Genomic DNA, 25,821 nt, shown 5'->3' with positions numbered 1-25,821 from the left:
AGTTCTCTGTTTACTGTTGTATGAATCCAGACCATTTGGCTTAGACTCCAGCAAAGTGAGGAAGAAAGAGGCTGGTGCTTTAGTTTTCTTCCTTCCCTTTATTGTCCCTTTATTTGTATGTTATAGGTATAGTGCCCTTGATCTTAGAAAATAAGTTTCTCTATCTCAGAGTGTATGTACAGGATTGTTTCTTGGTTGTCAGATTTTAAAATCCTGATAAATCCTACAATTTCCTGCATTCAAAAAGCAAGAAAAAGGATGAAGTTTCACATACAGTTCATTATTTTTGATTCATCAAATATTACACCAGGTAGACTATACCAGAAAACTTAATAGAGTGATACAGAAAATCCTGAATTATTTTGATTGCTTGGAGCCCATAATTTTTGTTCTTATGTTAAAGTGCTATTTCACTTGTCATTATATAAATCTATCTATAGTTTGTGGCTTAGAAACAAATACACTTTATAAAAGAAAAGAAAAGAAAAGATACCTGTGTCAGTTACGTTTTAAAGTTATACACTGTTTTAAGGCTATGTATTTATTATTTAGAAAATATGACTTACATGAATATCTTCTGATGGACATAATATTGACAAAATATACACATGATATTACTTTAACAAACTGCCATGCAACAAATACATTGTAATGAAGAAATTGAATATATATGACCTAATCTAATCTTGACATTTACATTGAAAATTTACAACATAACCAATACTTAAAATGTTTTTTTCTTATATTTGGCAGTAATTTCATTTTTTTACAATTTAAATTTAAAACTTCTGAATGTGGGCTTAGTGAAACTTAGATGTTTCCCTAGTCTGTGACAACCTGAGGTACTAAACATTTTTCTCTTATTTCACTATCTTCAAAGGTAAGTTTTTTGTTTCTCTTAGGATCTATCCAAGAATTGTGTATTACAGCATTGTTAGGCATAGGATCAGCTTCCACAATGGAAACAACTCTCTTTTTCATTTTACTTTTCAAGACCTTTTGAAATTTTTGTCTAGTGAATGCATATAATAATGGGTGAAATATAGTTGTTCCATAAGCCATGACTAGAAAACATAACCTTAATTTTACTAAAAGGTCACTTGGGCCTAAACATAAAATGGTGGTATTTAAGACAGAAATTGGTGTCCAGCAGAGAAGAAATGTAGAAATAATCAATAAAGACATCCTGAAGACTCTTTTTTGCCTTTCTCGTCGTTCGCGGTGTCGTTTCACAGCTCGCCGGAGGGCAATTATTACAGAGACCGAAGTTCTTACACCAAAGACTATGTTTCTCCCACCACTGCTTTGTGACATGTCTGTAGTCTCATGTTGTGTGGTTAGAGAAATTGTCTTTTTCTTTCTTGCTTTCTTCTTCTGCCCCGTTGAAAATCTTGTGCCTATTCGAATGTTAAGAGCCTGAAGGATTTTGGTGTATGTGATTAACATCACTATGACAGTGAAAAAGAATATTGGGATCTGTACTAGCAGGTGATAATACATTCCCAGTTCAGTGTAGTATTCATTTGTACTGACACACAAAAGTGTCTTGTTTTCCCACGTATTTCCACTTTGAAGACTGAAAAAATTTACCTCAATAAACGGAATCAGGAAAGAGAAAAATGAAAAAATCCAAATGGATATCATCAGCATTGCAGCTCTGCCCATTGTCAGAATCCGGTTTGCAGGTTTTACAGAGATGTCATACCTGTCCAGAGTGATAGCAAAAACGTTGATTGCTGTTGAGACACTTGCAAAAGATACGCAGGCCTCATGGAAACAGCAGATGAGAGCAGTGTTACTCTCCAGTGAAAGCAGAAGGATGACTATAGTTAGAGGGATACATCCCACACAAATGATGACATCAAGTACATGAAGATTCATTGTAATAATGTTACTGACCGAGTTGATTAAGTTGGATTTCATGCAGTAAAGGACCAACACGGTGAGGTTGCTGCCAAGTCCCAACACAATTTCTAACATAAGAAATCCGGTGAGAGACACTTGAAAGCTTAATGGATAGGAAAGTGGTTGGTACATATTGGTGTTGACGTCATCAGTGTCATCTCGCACTGTAATGTTAGATTCAGACTGCATGTTGATTTCCAGAACGGGAGAAAAACACATTCTTTTGGAGCAGTTGGTGTTTTCCCTAGAAAGTGAAATAGAATAAACTCTTTGATATTTGGCAATTTAAATGACGTATAAAGCATGTGTTCCTTGTTAAAAAAAATCTTTATTGTGTACTTGGTTTAACTTTAAACTTTCTAAACTGTTAACGGCAAAGGTAGAGTTAGGAGACATTAAGGTTGCATTGTTTCGATGTAATAGGAAGTTGGCTTCTCCCTTTGAAGATGACTGTGTGGGGAATACTCCTATATTGTTCAGAATTTCTTAATATTCTAAAAAGATAGTCCTCATTTGGGTTTTTCAAGCTTATTGAGATACAGTATATTTTTGTACAATAAAGCTACCCACTATGCAAAACTAATTTTAGCCCGGTGTTTTAAGATTTCATCTTAAAATGTTGTGAGTAGGTGGGTAATAAACGCTATTTTAATATGTTCTGGCATAATTAGTGTAGGTGTAATTATTCTCGTGAGGTTTCAAATGAACAGGACGAGTGTTCATTTAAAATGATTAATGGCACAGAGCACTAGTTGTTTAAAACCATTTTGTCCATGTTCTTGGTTGAAATTCATTTTCATGAGTCAACAGTGTGCTTGGGGATATTTGGGGTTATTTCCCACAGAAGCAGGCAAATGATAAATATTACATATTTCGTAGTGAAAATGCTCACCAAACTTTATAATGGGCAAACTTAATGTTATACAAATTGGATGAAAAAGGACATTATGTTAAAATATAACACCACAAAACTTGGTAAAAGAGCTGTAAATCACTCCAGTGAATGATTTATTTTGTGACCACACCCTCTCATGTTGTGGAAGGAGGAATTGAAATTTAATATCTTAATAAGAAATAACCATTTTTGGAGTGGTTTAAAAGAATATATCTCTTGATTTTATTTGTTCAAACAGGATTTTTAAAGTAAAATATGAAATTTTAGGGAAAAGGGAGTATCTGAAGCCCATTTTCTGAGGAATCTTTTAAAGTTACACATCCCTGTGAAACCTTTTGTATAAATCACCCAGTGTGTATAATCTTGAGGAAAATTAGAAAAACAACTCTTTTGCTAATTCATTTAAATCTGTATTTTAATGTATAGAGGTTTAGAGTAATTTATAAAAATAATATCTGATTTTCTGGGCTAATAGGTCAGGAGTGAGTATATTCAGTTAAAATATAAAATCAACCAACTATATTTCACATTTCAAGTACAGCATTTTGACTACAAAATCATAATTGAACATAAATTATAAAGGCTATATAATAATTTTCCACATTCATGTTAACCTTTCACGTGATGTAACCTCTGACAAGTTTTAGAATACAGTTTTATTTATGCATATTATTTTAGGGGTGATGTTTCAGAATCACGAATGATAACATTATTAATTACTCTTGAACTTGGTATGAAGTATTACTTAGAGGCATATACTCCAGTAAGTGAAAGTCTTAGCTAGCACTGAAATCCTATAAAAATGGAGACTTCTAAGTGTGCCAAATTTTTGGAACTGACAGATGAAACATCTTTGTCACCTCAGTGACATTTAGAATTAGATAAAGCAGACATGCCAAGTTAGACGGTAATTAGCTATGGTGCATCTCCTCTAGAGCAAGGTTGTTGTCTTTGGTAAGCGGTAAACAGCGTGGTGCATGCATCTTCTGACCTACCTGTTTGCTGTGGCCGTATGGGCCCTTTGGCTCACCACGGCAGGTTTTCACAAAGTGATACATGATGTCATTGACAGATTTTGACATGAATTTTTACCTGACAACAGTGAAGTAGCTGTGTTTTATTTCATGTCTTGTAGAAATTCTTTCATTTTCTCTCCAATACTTCAAACTGCATGAATTGTGACATTTAGTTGGCTGATGGATTTCTAAAGACCAGTACAAACATTTGTATTTGTTTTGCCTTAGAAAGTCACGACCAAGAGAAACTTCCTCAAATGGTAGGAATTATATTTCCCTTTGAGGGAATATGTGATAGTGTCTCTTTATTTTCCAGAATATGTGAAAACAAAAAAGGAAACATACGGTTTCTAGCTTCTAAAATGTATTTAGACATCCTTTTGTTATAAATGTAAATCTGTTTCTATAGCAGTCCTCATTATTTTGAAATGATTTCTTGATCACATAACTTGCTTTATATTCTAAATCCAGTCCATGTTCTTTTGATAAAAACCATCTGCTATTTAATTTGATTTGCTTTCATTAGAAGAGGATACATAGTCATAAAACTTAGATGGGAAAATCCTTTAGTAGTAATATCAGCTGCTGTGAATATCTGAATATTTAGTGCAGAAAAGACGTGGATAAAGCCTCATTTAGCTTGCTGCTAATGTGTGGCATTCTCTTTTTGGCAATCCGTGTCTCATTGTTTCTTCAGGAATCAGCTCCACAATCCTGGTATGTTAAAGTATAAACTCCCCCTTTAAAAAAGCTCACCATTTTGTTTTTAGGCTTTTGCAGTCAAATTGTTTTTCTTTTTATGTCTATTTTATAGAGCTTCTTCTTAGGATGATTACTGTCGATGTCTTGTATCCCGGCAGTAATGTGGACCTGTCTTTTCTGGTTTTAACTCCTTACTGTCTTAAATGCATATGTTAGAAGAATATCCTGCAGTTTATGGTTCAGTCGGCTAGGGAGGTGCTTGATCAGATGCATTCTTCATACTGTCACTTGTAAATACTGAATTAGCTGCCGTGGGCCCTTGTGAAAAAGAAAAAAAGTGGTTAAGAAATAAGGTTCCTAATAATTTCCAATTAACTCAAAGTTACTTTAGTTTTGTTTACTTTAGCACTGTACCCAGTATTTGTTATCAAAGTAAGCAAACTGTATTATTAGAGCCACAACTCATAAATAAATTTAAGGGTTTCTTTAAACGAAATTTTTTCTTTTCCTAACAGAGATTGCAAATACTACGTTATTTGGTAACAGAGGTAACATTATAAATACAACCATGAAAGAAAAGCTGCATTTTTAAAACTAATTTCTGCCCTCATTTTAGAAGCTAACCTGTGTTTTAGGAGATTATGAGCAATTAGCATACACTAAACATACTGTCATTCTCTCATGTCTTTACAATAAATTCAACACTATTTCCTACTGGAAAACATTATAGCTTGTTTAATTATTAGCACCTGGTTTGAATTTTAACTAATTAAAACAGATTCCATGATAAGATAGTAGACATTTCCACTGATGAATTGTTCATGTAGTTGTAATGTAAAAGGTAATGCAAAATGTAACTGCAAATCAAATAATTTTCAATGAACATGCTCAATAATCTTAACCTAAAACTGAATAATAAGTAATAGCTAAGTAGTAAACCTGGTTCTTTTAAGAAATAGAAGCATTTTTGAACACTTGGCAGAAACTGTACCGATGACATTAAGAATATTTTAGTAGGTCTGAAGTGACTTAAAAGCTGATGTCTTCATAGTGAATCAACAAAGAATATTTTTGGTATTTAACATTGCATCCTAAAAAAATTACATTTAAAATGTTATGTCCTAAAAGAAAAAGATCTAGAAAAGACATGTTTAGCAATAAATAGAATTAAGCAAATAAACTCTTAAAATTTAGGTTGACAATTTTCAAAGTAATTTTACCCCACTATGCCAGTTCAAAAGCAGCCGTATACTGTAATAAGGGAACACATCTTACCTCCGCTAAAGGTTTGATAAATTCCTGATGGAGTTGAAGCGTTTCCAGTTTTGATTGATTCATTTTGTTCACTTGTTAGCAGAGGACTTGGGGAAGAGGGTCATAAACATCTCTTCAGAAAAGCCCTTAATGAAAATATGTGTCTGTACTGTGCCATTGTCTCAGCAGTCCTGCTAATGTATGGAACGTGGAGTGCTGCCTAAAGGCTGCTGCAGTCTCTCACTCTTCCTACTGTGGAATCAATAAGCATCTGAAAAACGTAATGAAGTAATTGAACATACTGAAGGCTTCTTGTCTCCAGAGACATTTGGATTCAGTCTTTTAAAAAGGAATGGCACTGCTTTTCAGAGGAAAGCCTGTTCGGGGCAGCTTTTGCAGAGTGACAGCCTACCTTGTCGCCTCTCTCCACTGCAGAGAGATGCAGTGCATTCACTAATTTTGATTGGTCAGTTGTATTGGGCTTAAACTGTGCTTCATATGGATAGCAGGGATTTCTCTCCCCCCCCCCCCCATTTTATATAAGGATGCTTTTTTAAAAGGCTATATTTATAAGTGGTTGTATGCTGATCTTAAATAGACTATGAGTAAATTAGTCTTTTAAAAATGTGTATTCTATTCTGGTTTGTTGTTCACTTATGCCAAACATTAAAAAAAATGCAGCGAGGTGGAGGGGGGGAGAGAAAGCGGTTTTAGGGTATATTCTTTTTGAAGCCTAAATGATTGCTCTGGAGAATATTTGAGTCGTATATATGTTTTTGGTTGAGATTCTTTGTTCTACAAATAGAAAGCCACTGCATCTTTACTGTGAACCACATTGAATTTCAACTAGTTTGTTTGTATTCAAGTCCATCTTCTCTGTATTTCAAATTGTTGTGAACATCTCAAGGTGTTAAATAAACATTGTTACGACTGCAGTATTCATTCAGGTATTCATTCACTCATTCATTCATTCAAAATATTAACGAGATTAGTCCAAGGTGGTTCTACTTTAAATTATTTTTTAAAAATTCTACTGATATTATCATAGTCTCATTGTATAAAGACTTAGTGATGTGTGGTTCTTTTCAGATTACTACTCAGTCTTTACCATCGGTAATCCTTTTATTTAGTAGATACATACTAATCATTCGCTGCAATATTTTAGTTCAACTGGCTATTTCTGTTTTTAACCTGGGCACTTTTAATGGATTGCTATTCCTTAAATATTACATGTAGCCATATGCTAGTGTTACTGGGTAAACATTTCAGTAAAGGAAAAAGGAAGTTAGTTTGTCTTCCTAACTTGTCTTCCTTGTCTTATGTCTTCATAAGTTGAAAATCTAAATTATTTTAAATGGATATGTTGTCAAAAGAACAAAAACATTGGTGTAAGTAATTAACTTAAAATATTACTTTAAAATTAGATTTCTTTTATTTTTGGTTACCTATTCTCAGTATTGAGAAAAATGTTTTTTTTTTAGATTTGAATATATAAAGTGAGTGGATTCTATATCTGTTGACAAAATAGAAGACCTTGCAAATGACTAAATTATTAGGATATTGATAATCACTTATTTCCATTATTTTAGGAATATTAATTATGTTCATTTTTTAAAATGTATGCCAAATTTCTAATTTGTAACTGGAATTATTCCCTTGTTTAAAAAGCATTATACATTTTTGTAATCTTCTTGTACTGTTTAAATTTCACGGGGGGCTGGCTGAGTGGTATATGAATTTTAATTGTATTTGTATAGAAGTTGAGAGTGGAAAATTTTGTTGTGAATTCCTAAAATTTTATGCACAATTTGGGGAGGCAAGGCTTTGGTAATGCGAAGTATTAAAATGTTGTGCTACTTAACTTTTCATGCATTTTGAAAGTTGCCAAAAACGATGTCACTAGAATGCCAGCCACGTTCAAAGATAGCATGCACATGTGTGCACACACGCGTGCGCACACACACACACACACACAATACTACTTCAAGCTTCAAATATCACAGCTTCAAGCTAGAATCAGAGAAAAGATATTAGCATCAATTGAAACTTCAGGTGGGGAAAAGAAATCATTAACGTAGTGAAATACACAGAGTGCTTTTCTGCCAAAGAGTTCAAGTATGCTTGTGTTTATCATCAAGATATCCCTATGGAGTAGAGGAAACCAAGGCACAAAGAAGTTTAATGACTTGAAAAAGTCTAGGTAAGGTAGTAGCAGTGCCAGCGTTAGAACTCTGCTACCTCCGTCCCCCACCCCCGCAAATAGTTGGCCTTCTCTCTGGAAAATTCTGAAGATACTTGGGACTTAGAATTGGATGATCTGGGTTCAGTCACTGCTTATTAGCTGTATGACTTTTGGCAAGTCAAGCATTCTTTGGGACACAATATAGCTTTGATTCTTTCTGTTGAAGTTTATATCTGTGTTTTGTGTAATTCTCTGTAATATAGTATTTCCAAGTTATACTCAAACTATTTTGTAGAAAAAATTCTGGTATCTCTGTAAGAAATAATGGCAGCAAAAAAGCTCAGATTTGGACATTGCTCTTTATTCCCTGTGCAAGTGACTTGTGAATAAGGATACACAAGATATCACAAAAATTACTTTTATTGCACACAATGCTTAGTATAGTTTTTCTTTTAAAAACCACAAATTGGTGATTACAAGGTTCTCTGATTTGTTAGCTGGATAATCTTCACTTCCTTTGTTTTGTTTTTAACAAAGATGAAAATATCTAAACCATTGGATTCAGAATAGATTATGTTATTTTCATGAAAAAATTAGTGTCAAATTACATGTCAGAATTTATAAAGATTCTTATTTACATAGTAACAAATTTTTATACTTGTACGTTTTATACTTGTACATTTTATATTTATATTGGATACTAATTTTGAAAAATTGGTGATTTAAAACCAGATTTTATATTATAAAATAATTTCATAGATTAATTATTAGCTAATTAATAATCTGGAAAAACAGTTTTACCTTGCAAATGATAACTAAGCAATATATATGCATCAAACCCCCAAATGTCTCCATTAAAATTCTTTCCCCAAGTTCTGTTTTTGTTTTTTGTTATAAGTATTTTGATTGCCTAGGAATTTTAATCCCTAAAATTTTCGATATGGGAATCTTTGATTTTTAATTGTATACATTTGTTCCCTTAAGTTTGAACAACTGTGAATGTGAGAGAGTAGTTTGTTATTCACATTTACACTGCACTATTCATGTCCACTCACTCTTACCCAGCTTGTGTCCGGTTCTCATGCTATATTTTTGATGATTCTGAGTTTGTTAGTAAAATAAATAAATAAATAAATAAATAAATAAATAAATAAATAAATAAATAAATAAAAAAATAACTGGGTGAAATATTGAAATTAACCACAACTGAAAAGCGCTTTGAAACTTGTTTGCAAAGTGTATATACAAAAGCAGTTTCTAATGGCTGGAAAATCACATTTTAAATTGTATTGCTTCAAGAGTATTTTTTCAATGAATACTTAACAGAGCTCTCAGCTCGCTCTGATACTAAAGCCCAATGAAGAAAGGATTAATTATTTCAGTTTAAAGCCAATTCAGAAATTTCATTTGGCTCCTCAACTTTAAATTTCTTTCACAACAAATGTTTTACCAGAAAAATAGAAATGGACCATCTGCTGAAACCTCCATCAAGTGGGGAGTAGCCAAGGTAGTAGAGAGTCAAAAACATTGGTGATTCATTATTGGTATGAGAATAATTGAAAACTGATGGTAATGATTCGATGAAGTACATGCATCAGAATTGTATACTCTAACAGAAAAACTCCATGAAATGTTCTTCCCCAACCTTCCCTACTTCACCTAAGTTGGACATTTAAATTTTTTCATTTTTATTTTTTTATTTTTTTATTTTTTTATAAATTTTTTTTTTTCAACGTTTTTTATTTATTTTTGGGACAGAGAGAGACAGAGCATGAGCGGGGGAGGGGCAGAGAGAGAGGGAGACACAGAATCGGAAACAGGCTCCAGGCTCTGAGTTGTCAGCACAGAGCCCGACGCGGGGCTCGAACTCACAGACCGCAAGATCGTGACCTGGCTGAAGTCGGACGCTTAACCGACTGCGCCACCCAGGCGCCACATTTTTATTTTTTACACTATGTATTTTGTAAGTCAACTGTCAGCATCACATATATTATCAAAATAAATACATGGTTTTTGTTTCCATTTTATCATCCAAACCTAGATTTTGGATCCTGTGACTATTAACTACCTTTCTTAAAAAATATTTTAATGGACTTAATTTTCTTATTTTTTTGAGAGAGCATACGTGCACACGTGGACAAGAGGGGGAAGGTCACAGGGAGAGGGAGAGAGAGAGAGAGAGAGAGAGAGAGAGAGAGAATCCCAACTAGGCTCCACACTCAGTGCAGAGCCTGATGCAGGGCTCCATCCCACGACCCTGGGATCATGACCTGAGCCGAAATCAAAAGTCGGATGCTCAACCAACTAAGTCACCCAGGTGCCCCTATTACTACTTTTTGATCTCTGTTTGTTGTCCTAATGTTGGCTTGTTGTTTTGGGGGCCTGGTCCAAGTTGTTACCACTCCTGCCCTCAGTTTTTTGACTTTCTGTTTTCACTGCCTTATATTCCGCTTTACATTCTTAAATTTTATGGACAATTTTTGTTGATGTTTTTCTCTTATGTTTACATCAAAGAATTATACAGTCATGTTTGTGCTTTTTTTTTCCTCATTGGCTTCTCTTCTGTTGTTTCATTTTCTTTGTATAATTCTCCTTTGTAGTTGGTTATGCAGAATCATATTCATTTCTGTGTCCTGAAACCAAGTCAGGTGATGAACTAGATTATATATTTAACAAAGTTATGGCAAGTCCCCTTGTCTGTGCTGTTAATTAGTCCTGTGATCTAGTGGGAGATGTGGAATGATCATCTATGAACTGGTGGTCTGTTCTTGAATTGGTTAGACACATAATGGTTTTGTTTATGTGTAAAGCCAGAGAATGGTAGAGTTCCACTATAGATTCAGTAATTTCAATGTTACTGCTTGGGTATCCATTTGGGAAAATGAATACATTTTCAGAGTTTACTAATAATAGGTAAAGGCTATGCTCACTGGTGACTTTGTGCTATTAAAATAAAGCAATATATCTTCAGTTACTCCTACTTGTAGTTCTCATTTAGGGATCTACTATCTATAAAAAGTTCTGCTGTGGTTTTGATTGAAACTTCAGAGGATATATGGATCAATCTGGGGGAGAATTGACATCTTAATAATGTTGAGTCTTCCAATTTATTGATATGGTGTCTGTTTTTAGATTCATCTTTGATTTAATTTATCAGTGTTTTATAGTATTTAGTTTATAGATCTTACACATATTTTCTTAGATTTGTCACTAATTATTTCACTTTCTTAGTGCTATTGAAGTAGCACCTAACTTTTTGAAACAAAATTCCAATTTTTAAATTTGGTATATAGAAATAGGATTTTTTTGGATATTGAATTTGTATCCTGCAACTTTACTAAACTTCTATTGGGGACTTTTTTAATGAAGTTGATGGTGTTTTCTGTGCAGGCAATTAATATCATCTACAAATAGAGACAATTTACTTATTTTTGAACCATGTATGACTTTTACTTCTTGCCTTACTGCTTAGAACTTCTGGTATTAGATTTGATATGAGTGTGTTGGGAAAGGCACTCTGCCAAGGGCTTTGGCATTGCTGAAGGTCCTAGGATATGCTGGGCATTGCTGGCTCTACCAAGAATGCAAAGGCCTGACTCTTCTTTATCGGGTCCGTTTGTGTTTGAAGCTAGCAACCTTGAAGGATGCAGTAATAAGTCCCCAGGCAAAGAGCAGACTTGCTTCTGCTTGTTATAAAAACGGTAAATTTTTACACTCAGTGTTGTTTGGCTGTGATGCAAACCCACTGTGTACAGAGTACTCACCTAGGGCCCTCTGCCAAGGGACTTGGGTGGGACGGTGAACTGTCACTGACACGATCCTCATACTTACGTCACATGTGATAAAGTCCTTAGCTGGTAACCCAGGCATCTAATGTCTTTTGCCAGCATCCATGACAAGAGCAGACTAACTATATAGCTTGCAAATAGAGTAAAATCCTAAACCCTTCACGATTTTTGACAATTTTGGCAACAAGGATGTGATGTTGACAGAAACATGGCTTCTTGCAGGAAGAGACAAGTGTCCCTGTGGGCCGGTTTAGGGGATAGGAGATCCAGCAGCAAATGCTCCTGTTGAAATGGTAAACCAGTAGATCCTCTGCTGACCTACCTGTTAATGAATATTTAGAGGCTAAGTAGTGAGAAGTTGAATGGAGCTGCCTGAATGGTGCTTTGGTTGGTGCTCACTCTCTAGGCCGGAGGAGGAACGATTGTTATTACGTCAGTAAGGCAGTACACCGCTAGGCCCGAGGCAAAAGGCAGTAGCTGCTGAATCAGGGGTCCTCAGAACGAAAATGAAAGGTGTCAGCACTGAGCATGGGTAGACTGAATACATTCTAACTTTATTGGTTGAGGCCAAGTAGGCCGCTTGAACATAAATGCAAGTCTTGCTTATTGGTGCAGAGTTCCTCTTGTTTTCTGCCCTCTGATTCATCTCTTACCCTTTAATCTCAGCTGCTTCAGATCGAAGCTTGGTGTGGTTGGGAACCTCAAGGATGGGGGAAATTCAAACTTTAATAGCTGTCTTGGATAGAGTGCCCACGCACCATTCTACCTGGTTCTGTGGGGAGAAAGCACACTAGCTGGCGAAGGGCGGGTGGGGGGGGGGTGGATGGCAGGGTGCACAGGGCACAATAAGGACACCCAGGCTCTTGCAGGAGCTGGGAGGGATGAGGGAGGAAGTGGCACTGACCCTGGAGTGAGGACCCAAACAAAAGAGCCTCCTACCACATCAGCCCTCCTCTGCAGGCTAGCCTCCCCCACTACCCCACTGCCGTCTCCTGCCCCTGCTTCTGGTCAGAAAATAATGTCTTCTCCTGGCAGCTATGGCTGTAATCCCTTTTGTGTGTATGTCAGATCCCTTGGTCTATGTTCTTACAGGGGGGAAAGCAGTCAAATTCAAGAAAAGCTAGAGTGTGGGTGCAGTCTCTGGGCCTGTTCAATATACTCTTGTTCTGGCTTCCTCTGCCAAGTGTATATTTGGTATTGCCGTTTTTACTTCTACATGCTTACACTGTGAATGCTTGTAAGTTCACAGGAGATTTTCCCATTTGTGGGCTGCTGCATGTCCCCTCCCTGAGTGATCCATCACAAACAATGGATTATCCCTAGAGGAAAGAAAAGAAAATCACAGCTTTGGTTGAAGACTTTGTGGCTAAGGTATGCAGGCCTTTTCTTAGTACAGCAGTGCCACCTGCCTGACCCAACTACCAAGTGCACCTCTTTTGGAAGGGCCTACTGCTGAGGTCTTCTTAAAACTAAACACCTGAACCGTGCACTCCTTGCGACTCTCTGGCATGATATTGCCGTCTTGGGGGTATGTTATCTCAGACTTGACGGTTAACAAGGGAAGGACCCAAGAGACTGAATTGAGCAAATGAAAATGGTTTGTTTAGAGATGCAGGCAGCCTGGCCTTTGTGTCGTCTTGGTTTTGAATGAAGGGGTGGAAGTGACCCCTTTTGGGAAAAACTTTCATGTTACTCCTGAAATATCTCTCACTACTTGAAGCAAAGTTCCTGGCGTCCGTGGGACCCATGATTCACAGAAGTTCCTATAAATAGGTTGGCCTGGTTCACTGATGGTTCAGCCCAGATACAAGCTGATGGTATCCATTGTACTGCTGCAGCTTTTCAACCAGTGCCAGCTACAGAACACTGAGAGTGGATGTGATCGCTCGACTCCATTCTCAGAGCTCTGACCAGTACACCACTTGATGAACGTTAGAGTGTTTTTACTAAATCTTGGGTTTCTTGGGCTCTTACTGGTAGCCCAGCCTCCAGACGTGCCACTTGAGAGATCAGCAGATCAAAAACATCTCTCTCTGCGGCTGAAAACTATGGAAACAAATTGTGGTTGCCAGTCAGTTTGGGTTACTCAAGCCTGTACCTCCTGGATTGCTGCCATTTCTACTCAGAAATGGCATTCTGCATTCAAAATTGTTTTGAATGTAGCAGCATATCCATCATAATAGACTGGACAACCACTGTGTCCTGGGTTTGGGGAAAGGGGATTTCTCAGTGTTCCTTGCCCCACTTCCACTTGTAGGACTAATTCTTTTTTTATTTATTTTTTATTCTCAAGTTAGTTAACATGTAGTGTAGTTTTGGCTTCAGGAGTAGAACCCAGTGATTCATCACTTACGTATAACATCCAGTGCTCATCCGGAAGAGTGCCCTCCTTAATGCCCATCACCCATTTAACCCAACCCCCCTCACCCCCTGGGTTTGTTCTCTGTGTTTAAGAGTCTATTATGGTTTGCCTCCCTTTCTGTTTTTATCTTATTTTTCCTTCCTTTTTCTTATGTTCATCTGTTAAGTTTCTCAAATTCCACATATGACTGAAATCATATGATAATGTCTTTTTCTGACTGACTTATTTCACTTAGCATAACACCCTCCACGTTGTTGTGAATGGCAAGATTTCATTCTTTTTCATCACTGAGTAATATTCCATCATATATGTATATGTGTGTGTGTATACATATATACGTACACACCCCACATCTTCTTTATCCATTCATCAGTTGATAGAATTTGGGCATTTGGGCTCTTTCCATACTTTGGGTATTGTTGATACTGCTCCTATAAACATTGGGGTGCCCGTGCCCCTTCGAATCAGCATTTTTGTATCTTTGGATAAATTCCTAGTAGTTTCCAAAGAAGACATCCAGATGGCAAACAGACACATGAAAAGATGCTTAACATCACTCATCATCAGGGAAATACAAATCAAAACCACAATGAGATACGACCTGACACTGGTCAGAATGGCTAAAATTAATAACTCAGGAAACAACAGATGTCGGTAAGGGTGTGGAGAAAAGGGAACCCTGTTGCACTGCTGATAGGAATGCAAACTGTGGTGCAGCCGCTCTGGAAAACAGTGTGGAGCCTCCTCAAAAAATTAAAAGTAGAACTACCCTACAACCCAGCAACTGTAAGACTAATTCTTTTTCCTCCCCCAGGGGTAAAGCTTTGTTTTTGTTTTTTGTGTTTTTTTGCTGTTTCCTTCCCCTATCTCTAATGGGTTTTCAACAGTGACCAGAGGGTGATAGGATTTGTTGCACTGCCATGAATGGTTTTAGGCCTTTTCTCCTTCCTTGTATGAGAGAGGGTCTAAAGGATCCAGGTTGGGCTTTATGTCTTGCTGTCAGTGGCTGTTCCTCTTGCCATACTTGGACTAAGAGGGGTGCTTTTCTGGGCCTCTTACTCTGCACCTACTCCTTTTTCTGTGTGCATACCTGCTGAGATTTGTGAAGAACCAGTGGATAGGTATGCCTTCCCTTTTTTTGTTTGTGGTTCTGTATCTCTTGCTAGCACACACTCAGCCTCTAGCACTTCATTAACAATTTTAGCTGAATTATTTTTATTAGTATCTAGTATTGTTTTCCCAGGGAGCTCGTGTCCCGTGTGTCCTTCAAGGCACCTGTTTTTCCTTAGAGCTTGAGTTGGTTGGTTGCCTATAACCTCAGCTCTCCTGGCCGCTATTTACCATGATAATAGCTTAATTTCATGACCCTAGTTGGTTATGGTAGAATACCCTGTAAACTGTTGCTTGATTTTATTTGCAAGTATTTTGGTAAAGTCTTTGTCTGCATGTTCATGAGAGATGTTGATCTGCCATTTTGTTTTATTGTAATGTTTTTGTCTGGTTTTGGAATCATGACAGTGTCGGATTTGTAAAGTGAATTGAAAAATGTTTTCTCTTTTTTTAGTTAAAAACAAATTTGTGTAAGATCAAGACTAGTCTTTCCTCAAATGTTTGGTAAATTCCAAAGAGAAAATATTTGAGCCCAGGAGGTTTTATGTTATTTAAACCTTTTATTTGTAAATTCAAATAACTTAATAGATGATAGCTTCAGATTTTCTATTTTATCGTGTCTGTTTTGATGATAAGTATAGCTTGAATAATTTGTTTATATCATTTAATTTGCCACATTTATTAGCTTTGATTTGTTTTTAACATTTTCTCATTATATTTTAATATGTGTAGGATTGATACTGTATCTCCCTTTCATTACTGATGTTGGATATTTATATCTTTTTTTCTTGATCAGTTTGCCTAAAAGTATATTAATTTTATTAATCTTGAGATAACCAGTATTTGGTTTCATTGTTCTTAGTGAACAATGTTCTTATTATTTCTATTTTACTGATTTCTGCTTTTACCTTTAGTATTTCCTTCCATCTACTACTTTGTTGAAAGTATCTTTAATGTATTTAAATGCCTTTTTATCTAATATGGGCTCAGTACAGTTTTACTTGAATCCCACAAATATGATTATGTTTTATATCACTCAGTTTAGTATGTTCTTTAATTTCCCTTGTATTTCTTTGCTGAAACATGGGTCATGAAAAATTTTTTTCGGAGCACTTGGGTAGCTCAGTCGGTGAAGCCACTGACTCAATTTCAGCTCAGGTCATGATCTTACGGTTCGTGGGTTCGAGCCCTGCATCGGACTCTGCACTGACAGTGTGGAGCCTGCTTGGGGTTCTCTCTCTTCCTCTTTCTCTGCCCCTCCCCTGTTGGCGCGGTGTCTCTCTCTCTCTCTCTCTCTCTTTCTCTCTCTCTTTCACACACACACACACACAAAAGTAAATAAAAACATTTAAAAATTTAAAATTATTTTTTTCAATTTCTAAATATTTGGTAAGTTTTCTAATTTTTTTTGTTACTGATTTCATTCACATTTAATTTCATTAAGAGAATATACATTGTAAAATTACAGTTAAAAAAATTTGTTTAGGTATCTTTAATGGCACAAAATACAGTCTATCTTGGTGAATGTTCTGTGTACCTTTGAAAATAATGTGTTTTCTCCCATTATTGGGCATAGCGTTTTATAAATTTCAAACAGGTCAAGTTGACTGATAATATTGGTCACGTTTTCTCTCGCCATACTGATTTTATGTTTGTTCTATTAGCTTTGTACTGAAAGTAACTTTTTATTGAAAGAGGACTTGTAAAGTTCCCAGATACAATTCTGGATTGGTCTGTTTCTTCTTTGATTTTTTTTTTCCAGTTTTTACATCATGTATATTTATTGGATATATGCACATTTAAGAGTATTATGTATGTCTTTATTCCTGATAATCTTGTTTTGATGTCTCCATTGTCTGATTTCAGTGTAGCTACTACAGGTTTGTTTTGTGGCTTATATCATACATACTTTTTTAATCTTTTATTTTTAACTCTTCTGTATCTTTGTTTTAGAGGTTTGGTTTCTGTAGATTGTGATAATTTGGTTTTGCTTTTTTTCCCATTCTGATATCTGTCTTTTATTTGGAGTACAGAGCATTTCCATTCAATATAGTTTTCCATATCATTAGGCTTACACCCTCCACTTGGCATTTGTTTTGTTTGCTCCATGTATTATGAGCTCATTTTTCTTCCTTTTCTAACTTGTTTGGGATTTTTACTGTTCCATTTTGTTTGGATTTTTAGTAATTAATGAATAAATAAAATAGAATAATAACAAAACGGAGTAGTACATAGTCTACTGACTACCTCTGTTTTTTAGGTTTCTTATTTTATTGATGGTTTTAGGTTTTATGATATACACGTTTAACTTACATAGGCTATTTATAAATTATAGATCACATCATTTATTTCAAAAAATAGTTTTAAAAATATTTCTTTTGAGAGAGAGAAAGCATGTGCATGAGTGGGAGAGAGCAGAGACGGGAGGTGGGTAGAGAGAGAATCCAAAGCAGGCTCCACGCTATCAGCACAGAGAACAACTTGGGGCTCTGTCTCACAAACTGTGAGATCGTGACCTGAGCCTAAATTAGGAGTTGAATACTTCACCAACTGAGCCACCCAAGCGCCCTGATCACATCATTTATGATGGTAGATCCTTATTATCCTATCACTTCCTTTGTCCTTTTTCCATCTTCTGTACTGTTTCTTTTTTAAAGTTTAGTTCTGCTTTATAAACCTCATAATAGATTGTTACTTTTTGTTTTAAGCAGCCAATCATCTTTTAAATAAAAATTTAAGAATAATAATTTATGCATTTACAGTTGACTGTGAACAGTAGTTCACAGTGCTGACCCCATGCAATTGAAAATCTGTGTATAACTTTTTTTTTTTAAAATTTTTTTTTTCAACGCTTTTTATTTATTTTTGGGACAGAGAGAGACAGAGCATGAACGGGGGAGGGGCAGAGAGAGAGGGAGACACAGAATCGGAAACAGGCTCCAGGCTCCGAGCCATCAGCCCAGAGCCTGACGCGGGGCTCGAACTCACAGACCGCGAGATCGTGACCTGGCTGAAGTCGGACGCTTAACCGACTGCGCCACCCAGGCGCCCAAAAAATCTGTGTATAACTTTTAACTCCCCCCAAAACCTAACTACTAATAGCCTATTGTTGACTGGAAGCCTTAGTGATAACATACACAGTCAATTGACACATATTTTGGATGCTATATGTTATACACTGTATTCTTAAATTTTTATTTCTTTTTATGTGGGCTCCATGCCCAGTGTGGGGCTTGAACTCACAACCCTGAGATTTAAGAGTTGCAAGCTCTACCGACTGAGCCAGCCAGATGTCCCAATATATACTGTACTCTTAAAGTAAGCAAGAGAAAATTAAGGACATTGTAAGGGAGAGAAACTACATTTGTAGTACTGTCCTGTATTTAAAAAAAAATCTGGCAGAAGTGGACCCAACCCAGTTCAAACCTGTGTTGTTCAAGGATCAACTGTATTTACAGTGTCTCACACTTTAAATTTATTTATTTATTTATTTATTTACTTACTTACTTACTTACTTACTTATTTTACTTATTTATGTATTTACATTGGAGATTCTGGTATTTTCCTTCAGTTTGAAGAACTCTGACTTTTTTTGTAGTTTAGCGTGTCTGGCAACAAATTATGCTTTGTTTAGAATTATGCTATCATTTAGAAGCTATTTTGTTGTTTTCTGGCATGTGTATTTTCTGGTGAGAAGTCTGGATCATTCTTTGTTCTTTGCTATGTAATGTGTCTTTTTTCTCTGTCCCTTTTTAGGATATTCTTTTTATTTATTCTATCCATAGTTTCATTATGATGTGCTTTGGTGTGTTTTCTTTGTGTTGTTTCCCTTCCTTCTTTGCTTGGGGTTCACAGATATTCTTGGATCTTTGTTGCTGTTGTGCTGCTGCTGTTACTTGTTGGTTTTGGTTTTCTTATCAAATTTGAAAAAAAGAATTCATTCTTCAAATATTTCTTCTTTCTCACATCTTCCCTCTCCTCCTGGGACTCTGATAACATACATTTTAGACTCCTCGTATTGATACACATACCACTGATGCTCAGTTCATTTATTTTTGTAGTTACAGCTTGAGTAGCTTTGGTTTGCTCTGGTTTCAGGTTCTGCAGTCTTTTCTTTTGTGGTTTCTGATCTACCTGGAGCCTTTCCACTGAATTTTTCAGTTCAAATATTTTGTTTTTCACCTCTAAACATTTTATATGATCAATTTTTAGAGTTTCCATTTCTCTTCTCATTGTGTTCATGTTTTCTTTAAGTCTGTGCTCATAGTTATAATAGATATTTTAAGGTCTTTGTCTCTTAATTCCGTTATCTTTTTGCATCTTGGTAGTTCTAATAATTTTTTTGAAGATTTTTTTTAAGTAATTCCTACACCCAACATGGTACTGGAATTTACAACCCCGAGATCAGGAGTCACATGCTTCACTGACTGAGCCAGCCAGGTGCTGCTCTAATAATTTTTGACTGGATACCAGCCATTGTATTGGGTATTGTTGTCGTCCTTTAAAGAATGTTGCACTTTGTTCTGTCAGGCAGTCAAGTTACTTGCGGATCAACTTGATCCCTTTGAGGTTTGTTTTTAAGCTATACAGGGGCATCTTCAGAGGAAACTTACTGTAAGATTAGTTCAGCCCTACCATTAAGGCATGATCCTTCATGGGTATGTACCAAGTGCTCCTGTGCTCAATGGTGTCTCTTCATGTTGGCCTTCAAGCTGGAGCACCTTACGGTGCTCTCATTGTGAACTCAAAATTGATCAGTTTTCAGGCTTTCTGGTTGCTCTTTGCTTGGCCTCTTTGAGTTTCATCATATGCTTTTGTAACAATATTTTTTTGAAGATTCGAGAAACCCTAAATACAAATTTTGGAAGTGTTTCTGTTCTTAGGTTGTTTTTTAATGTTATTTTGACCTACCTTCCCTTCCATTTACTCAGCCTTCTTTGACTCAGATTTGTCCTTTAACCTCATCTAGACCATTATTTATGACTTGCTAGGGTTTTCCCTTATGCTGTCAGGGAACACGTATTTAGGCAGAGAGCCTCAACAATCCTAGAGCTCACTTCGTTTGTTTTCTAGGGAGTCACAGCCTTGCTCTCCTGCTGTCCAGGATCTGAAAATAGTATTATAAGTTTTGTCCACTTTTCTAGTTGCTAGGGTAAGTCCTGCACCCTAGAGTAATTTGGAAGCAGAAGTTCCAAATTTGTTTTAAAAACTAATTATTCTATAATTTCTTGTAGTAATTAATTATGCACTAAATCTTGGTGTTCTTTTTACTGCTGTTTTAAAGTGATTAAAATCTTTGTTTTACTTTTTATGCCTTATTATATTATAGTCTAATAATAGGCTAGTGATATTTTGTGTCCTGGAATTCACATTCTTTGCATTTAAAATATTTGCCCTGGACAATTTTCTTTCATAAGTACCTCTATTACTTTTTTTTCACCCTGTTGGAGAAAAAGATAACAGTGCTGGAAGAAAGATCACACAGCTACGCAGATTAATGCATTTGCAAATTTATGTCTTTTAATCTCTAGTCATTTCCCTTCTGTCACAGGTGTTATTATATTGACCAGGGAGTGGGAAACATTTTCTGTAAGGAGCCAGGGAGTCAATATTTTGGGCTTTGTGTGCCACATAGAGTCCATATTGCATATTCTTCTTTATCTTCTTTTCTGACTCTAAAAATGTAAAAACCAGTCTTAGCTTTCATCTTTGGTCTATAGGCCTTAGTTTAATCACCCTTGACATAGGCCACCACAACTTTCTTCAAGCAGCCTTCCCTTCTCTCCAGTTTATACCAGAAGACCTTAACTTTTACTTTACTGATGAAATGGAGTTTAGAACTTTTTTTTTTTCAACGTTTTTTTTATTTATTTTTGGGACAGAGAGAGACAGAGCATGAACGGGGGAGGGGCAGAGAGAGAGGGAGACACAGAATCGGAAACAGGCTCCAGGCTCCGAGCCATCAGCCCAGAGCCTGACGCGGGGCTCGAACTCACGGACCGCGTGACCTGGCTGAAGTCGGATGCTTAACCGACTGCGCCACCCAGGCGCCCCTGGAGTTTAGAACTTTTGTCATCTTCTTGCTTCCTATGTGGTCCTTCTAAAAGCCTGTCTAGACTTTCCATTATTTGTCTTCCTTTCACTGTGTGTCAAGAGAGGATATATGTACATATATGTATATATATATATATCGCCTTTCTTTTAAGCCTACTATGTGGATTCCTGTTTTTGTCCTCTTCCAAGTTCATTTACAACTTTTTCCATTTTGCTGTATTATTTTTCTTCATTCTTTCAACTGTACTATACCAATGTGTGCTTATTTGCTGTTCTGCCATTTTAAGTTTGGCTTATGACCTCTCAAAATGTTGATTTTTAAGGAAAAGAAAAATCAAATCACCACAACAGTTGATCTTAAGTACTTTCAGTTGCGTTTCAATTGGAAGTGGAAGAAGATTGCTTTTTTAAGCTATAGTAAAAATATATAGGTAAAGGTGTTTTTGTGATACATACTTAAGAGTTAGTTGATCTTGGCCATGTTTTTTTTCCTTAATTTCCCCCCAGTGACAACATAATAAGACTAATGAATTTGAACATCTCAAGGAAAAATGTTCTGTGTTGGGGAGTGATATAGTTCTCTAAAAGGCAAAACATCAAGTACAAGGTTTTTTTTTTTTCTTCTTTCAGGAATCAGACTAAATCTAGGCACATTGTGTTGCAGGCATCACCTCACAAATCTGCCAACGCATGTCCTTTCTGAGCTTCAACACAGCTGCTGTCCCAACCAGTTTTTCTTCTCTTTGATAGTGGTTTGCATTAGTGTTTTGGTTTATGATGGGGAAGGAAAAAATACAAAAGAATCCCTTCCTCATTTTTCTTATGATATTATGGGTTTTAAAAACAATAATATAAGTATCAGTGACTTCTAGATCATTCTCATACTAAGAAATATGAAGGGCATTAGGTGTTTTAAATATAGATGAATCCATTTATATAAAAAATGGACTTTAAGGAATAAGGTTACTTGTAAAGAGTAAAGACACATTAAAAAAACTACATGTTCTTACAACAACTTGTTCTATTCTTTTTTTTTTTTTTTTTGTAACATAGCTATTCCTCCCCCGCTCCCCACACAACAGATTTGTAATGTAAGAATAGAATCATGGTGCAGCCTGCAATTCCCAGAGGTAAAACACACAGTACTAGACTTCCATCTGTAGATTTTACTTTTTAGATTTTATGTATTTTTTGAGTTAAATTAAAATTTGAAATCATTTTAAGCTTTCAAGGACTGTATTTATGTTAGATTGTTCTCTTATAAGAGAAGTGGCTACATCATAGAGCAGTTATTGATGCTCTGTGTTAAGTAGATATTTTGTTAGGTGGTTACCCTTTGATTATTCTTTTGCAGTCCTATATACTACAATTTGGCAGTGCTTTGTGTCTTGAATTTCAATTGCCTGCTTTTGTCTTATTTGATTAGTTTTGTAATGGTCTTTTACTCTTGAATTTTCCTCTCCCTCCCTCTTCTTGTTGGACATACAATGGCATCATTAATGAGTGTTTTATCTATTTAAGTAAATCTCTAAAATTAGTTTTGAATTGGATGTTTTAGATATATAAATATAACTCATAATTATTCAAAGTTGAAGAAAGGTGCTCTGAATGACCCGGGAGTTTTCATATAATAATTTAATGTTCTTAAATGCATGTTTGACTTTATGCTTACATTTGAGTGTATTTGAGCCTATGATAAAAGAACTTTATTGGTATCATAATAACTGTCAAACATTTAAATCCATTGCATCGTAGATGAACTCTTCTTATACTAGTCGAATCAAAATTGTGCTGTGCTATTCTCTTTTTTTAAACATGGGATATAATAAAGATACTTCAATTAAGTTAAAAATACATTTGTTTCCACTAGCTTTGGAAAGGAGACCAGTAAAAGTGTTTTCACAGTGATTTGCATTACCTGGGGAAATTGCTCCCTGAAAACATGAGATGATTTAACATTTTCGGTTTTGACTGTTTTTTATTTGTCTTAGAAGATAACTTGATGGGGTGCCTTGGTGGCTCAGTCAGTTCAGCATCCGACTTTGGTGCAGGTCATGATCTTGCGGTTGGTGGGTTTGAGCCCTCATCGGGCTCTGTGCTGATAGCTCAGATTCTGGAGCCTGCTTTGGATTCTGTGTTTCCCTCTCTCTCTGCCCCTCCCTTGCTCACACTCTGTTTCTCTCTCTCTCTCAAAAATAAACATTAAAAAAAAAATTAAAGGGGCACCTGGGTGACTGAGTCTGTTAAGCATGCTCAGAGCCTAGAGCCTGCTTCGGATTCTGTGTATTCTTCTCTCTCTGTCCCTCCCCTGCTCATGCTCTCTCTCAAAAATAAACATTAAAAAAAATTTTAATTAAAAAAAGATAACTTGATTTGTAGTGATTTATTCATTTGCAGGGACAACAGTATAAACACATGTTGGCATTGCTGATGTTCAGGGAGTCAGTTAGCTATGTGTGAGCCTGGCCCTGCCCACTTTCCCAGTCTTATCTTGATTAGTTCTCTATATTTTCCAGATGTTCATTAATGGCACCATGTAGAATAACTCATAAGAGTCATTTTAAAAACCAGGAAATTCTTAAAATTCCTTATTTATATTTTCTGAATGTACCACATTAGTATGAGAGATTTGAATCTTATATTTTCAGCTGTAATTCTTACTTTTATGTTGTGGAGACATGACTGTTGTTCAGGAGATTTTTTTAAAAGTTTTTTTTTTTAAGTTTATTTTTTTTAAGTTTATTTATTTTTTGAGAGAGGGAGAGAGTGCATGAGCAAGAGCAGGGGAGGGGCAGAGAGAGAGAGGAAGTGAGAGAGAGAATTCCAAGCAAGTTCCTCACTACCAGTGTTGGAGCCCTGCACCAGCTCAAACCCACAAACCCAGAGATCATGACCTGAGGCGAAATGAAGAGTCATACATTTAACCAACTGAGCCACCCAGGTGCCCCTGTTCAAGAGATTATTTTAAATAAAATCAAAATCACCATAGAGAAAACCTCATCACTTGATTAGTCATAGTACATTCTGTGTGTCTGGTGGTACATAAGGTGCTAGGGAAACGATGATAAATAACGAGTTTGTAGTTTGGTAAGGAAAACAGACAAATAAATACCCCATGGTGGTATAGACAAAGTATAGTACTAAGGGTTGAGTATGCGGTACTAAGAAGGGCAGTAATCTGGATGGAGATGATCAGGGAACACTTTCTAGAGGAAGTAAATGAACTGAGATGTAAATGATATTTAGGTATTAGCCAGATTGATTGGGATGGGTGGTGTTTGTTCAGATCGGTGCCAGAGTACCAGATAAAAGAGACAGCTTTTCCTAGAAGTTTGAGGTAGGGAAGACAAAGGAGGAGGACAGAGAAGTGTTGGCTGATGGAGCCAGATAGTAAATGGTGATGCAAGCCATGTTAGAGGATTAGGTTTTACAGGAGGTCAATGATGACTCCAAAAAGGCCTGTAAGTAACATGATCAAACTTACATTGTAGAAAGATCATACTAACTACAATGTCATATGAGCTGGAAAGTTGGGAGCTTAATGAGATGCAGGGAAACTTAGTTTGTTAGACAAGAATTGATGGTGGTTTAGAATTATTGGGGTATTGAGGATTAGAACAAAGTCATAGGATCATTATGAAGGGGAGATAGAAACAGTGAGATTTGGTGAGAGGAGCAGGGCTATCTTGACAAGTGGATAGTAGGGATGCTCCCTGAGTTATAGCTCTTAGGAGCTATGAAGGATGATTGTAAGTATGTGGGGGGACATGTTGAATTAGAGATACTTATTGGACACAAGTGTAGGTATGCAAAAAAACTGTGTATGTGTGTTTGAAATTGAGGAGAAAAAAGGGGCATAAGATGCAGATCTGAAAGTTGCCTTGGCAATTGAATATGGAGAGCTGTGGATTTGGGTCCCCCAAAGGGAGTGGAAATCAGATGGACCCCTGAGAAACTGTGATATGTCAGGGATGGACATAGGAAGAGAAGAGCACAGACATGACTGAGAGGCAATGACTAGAGAGGTGGGAGGGTGTGATGGTAGCAGGGAAAAGAGAGTGTATCAGGGCTGGAGTAGTCAGCGGTGTTACATGCTGCTGAGACTTTAGGTAAGATAAGATTGAAAAGTGGTCTTAGGATATGCTCCCCTTTCCCCCCCAGAAAAGTAGGTGGTGACCTCAGCAAGCATAGGCACTGAGATCAAGCGAACACCAGTGTAAGCACATTTACTTCAAGAAGCAAGTTCAAGTGTCAAGTACAGTTATAAAGCATTTCATGTTTTGTGGGGGAGGGGAGTCAGAATAAAACTAATTGTGGAAAATTATTTAAAAAAATTTTTTAACGTTTATTTAATTTTGAGACAGAGCATGAATGGGGGGAGGGCCAGAGACAGGGAGACACAGAATCCGAAGCAGTCTCCAGGCTTTGAGCTGTCAGCACAGAGCCCGATGTGGGGTTCGAACTCACGGAGCACGAGATCATGACCTGAGCCAAAGTCGGACGCTTAACCGACTGAGCCACCCAGGCGCCCCAATTTTTAAAGACTATCTGCA

The 25,821-nt window shown here is 36.4% G+C and overlaps 2 protein-coding genes and 1 long non-coding RNA gene across 7 annotated transcripts in view; 1 reads left to right on the top strand and 2 right to left on the bottom strand.

Moving 5' to 3' along the window:
• The window catches only part of LOC131511010 (uncharacterized), a 246,937-nt gene extending 237,040 nt beyond the window's left edge, over window positions 1-9,897 (bottom strand). The window contains exon 1 of the long non-coding RNA XR_009261298.1: window positions 9,711-9,897. This is a non-coding gene — a long non-coding RNA (uncharacterized LOC131511010). The remainder of the gene's footprint in view (window positions 1-9,710) is intronic.
• Window positions 1-25,821, top strand: part of COG5 (component of oligomeric golgi complex 5) — a 336,271-nt gene that overhangs the window by 82,162 nt on the left and 228,288 nt on the right. The window lies entirely within an intron of this gene.
• Window positions 503-6,210, bottom strand: GPR22 (G protein-coupled receptor 22). 3 transcript variants are annotated; one of them, XM_058728772.1, is made up of 3 exons: window positions 5,794-6,210; window positions 3,796-4,836; window positions 503-2,149 (listed from the first exon to the last, which is right to left on the bottom strand). In XM_058728772.1, exon 3 carries the CDS (start codon window positions 2,122-2,124, stop codon window positions 823-825), a length of 1,302 nt encoding a protein of 433 aa, XP_058584755.1. In that variant the 5' UTR covers window positions 2,125-2,149; window positions 3,796-4,836; window positions 5,794-6,210; the 3' UTR covers window positions 503-822. The 3 variants fall into 3 exon arrangements, with proteins under 3 accessions (XP_058584755.1, XP_058584754.1, XP_058584756.1); XM_058728771.1 differs by having other exon boundaries at window positions 3,893-4,836; XM_058728773.1 differs by having other exon boundaries at window positions 4,573-4,836.

The sequence above is a fragment of the Neofelis nebulosa genome, chromosome 4 (assembly GCF_028018385.1).
Source record: "Neofelis nebulosa isolate mNeoNeb1 chromosome 4, mNeoNeb1.pri, whole genome shotgun sequence".
NCBI classification, from domain to species: Eukaryota; Metazoa; Chordata; class Mammalia; order Carnivora; family Felidae; genus Neofelis; species Neofelis nebulosa.
The sequence above is the reverse complement of the archived record's forward strand: the minus strand, read 5'-3'. Positions and strand labels throughout refer to the sequence as shown.

What these genes read in the sequence shown, in the direction of transcription:
- GPR22 (XM_058728772.1), bottom strand. Translation starts at nt 2,124, where the DNA reads ATGTGTTTTTCTCCCGTTCTGGAAATCAACATGCAGTCTGAATCTAAC.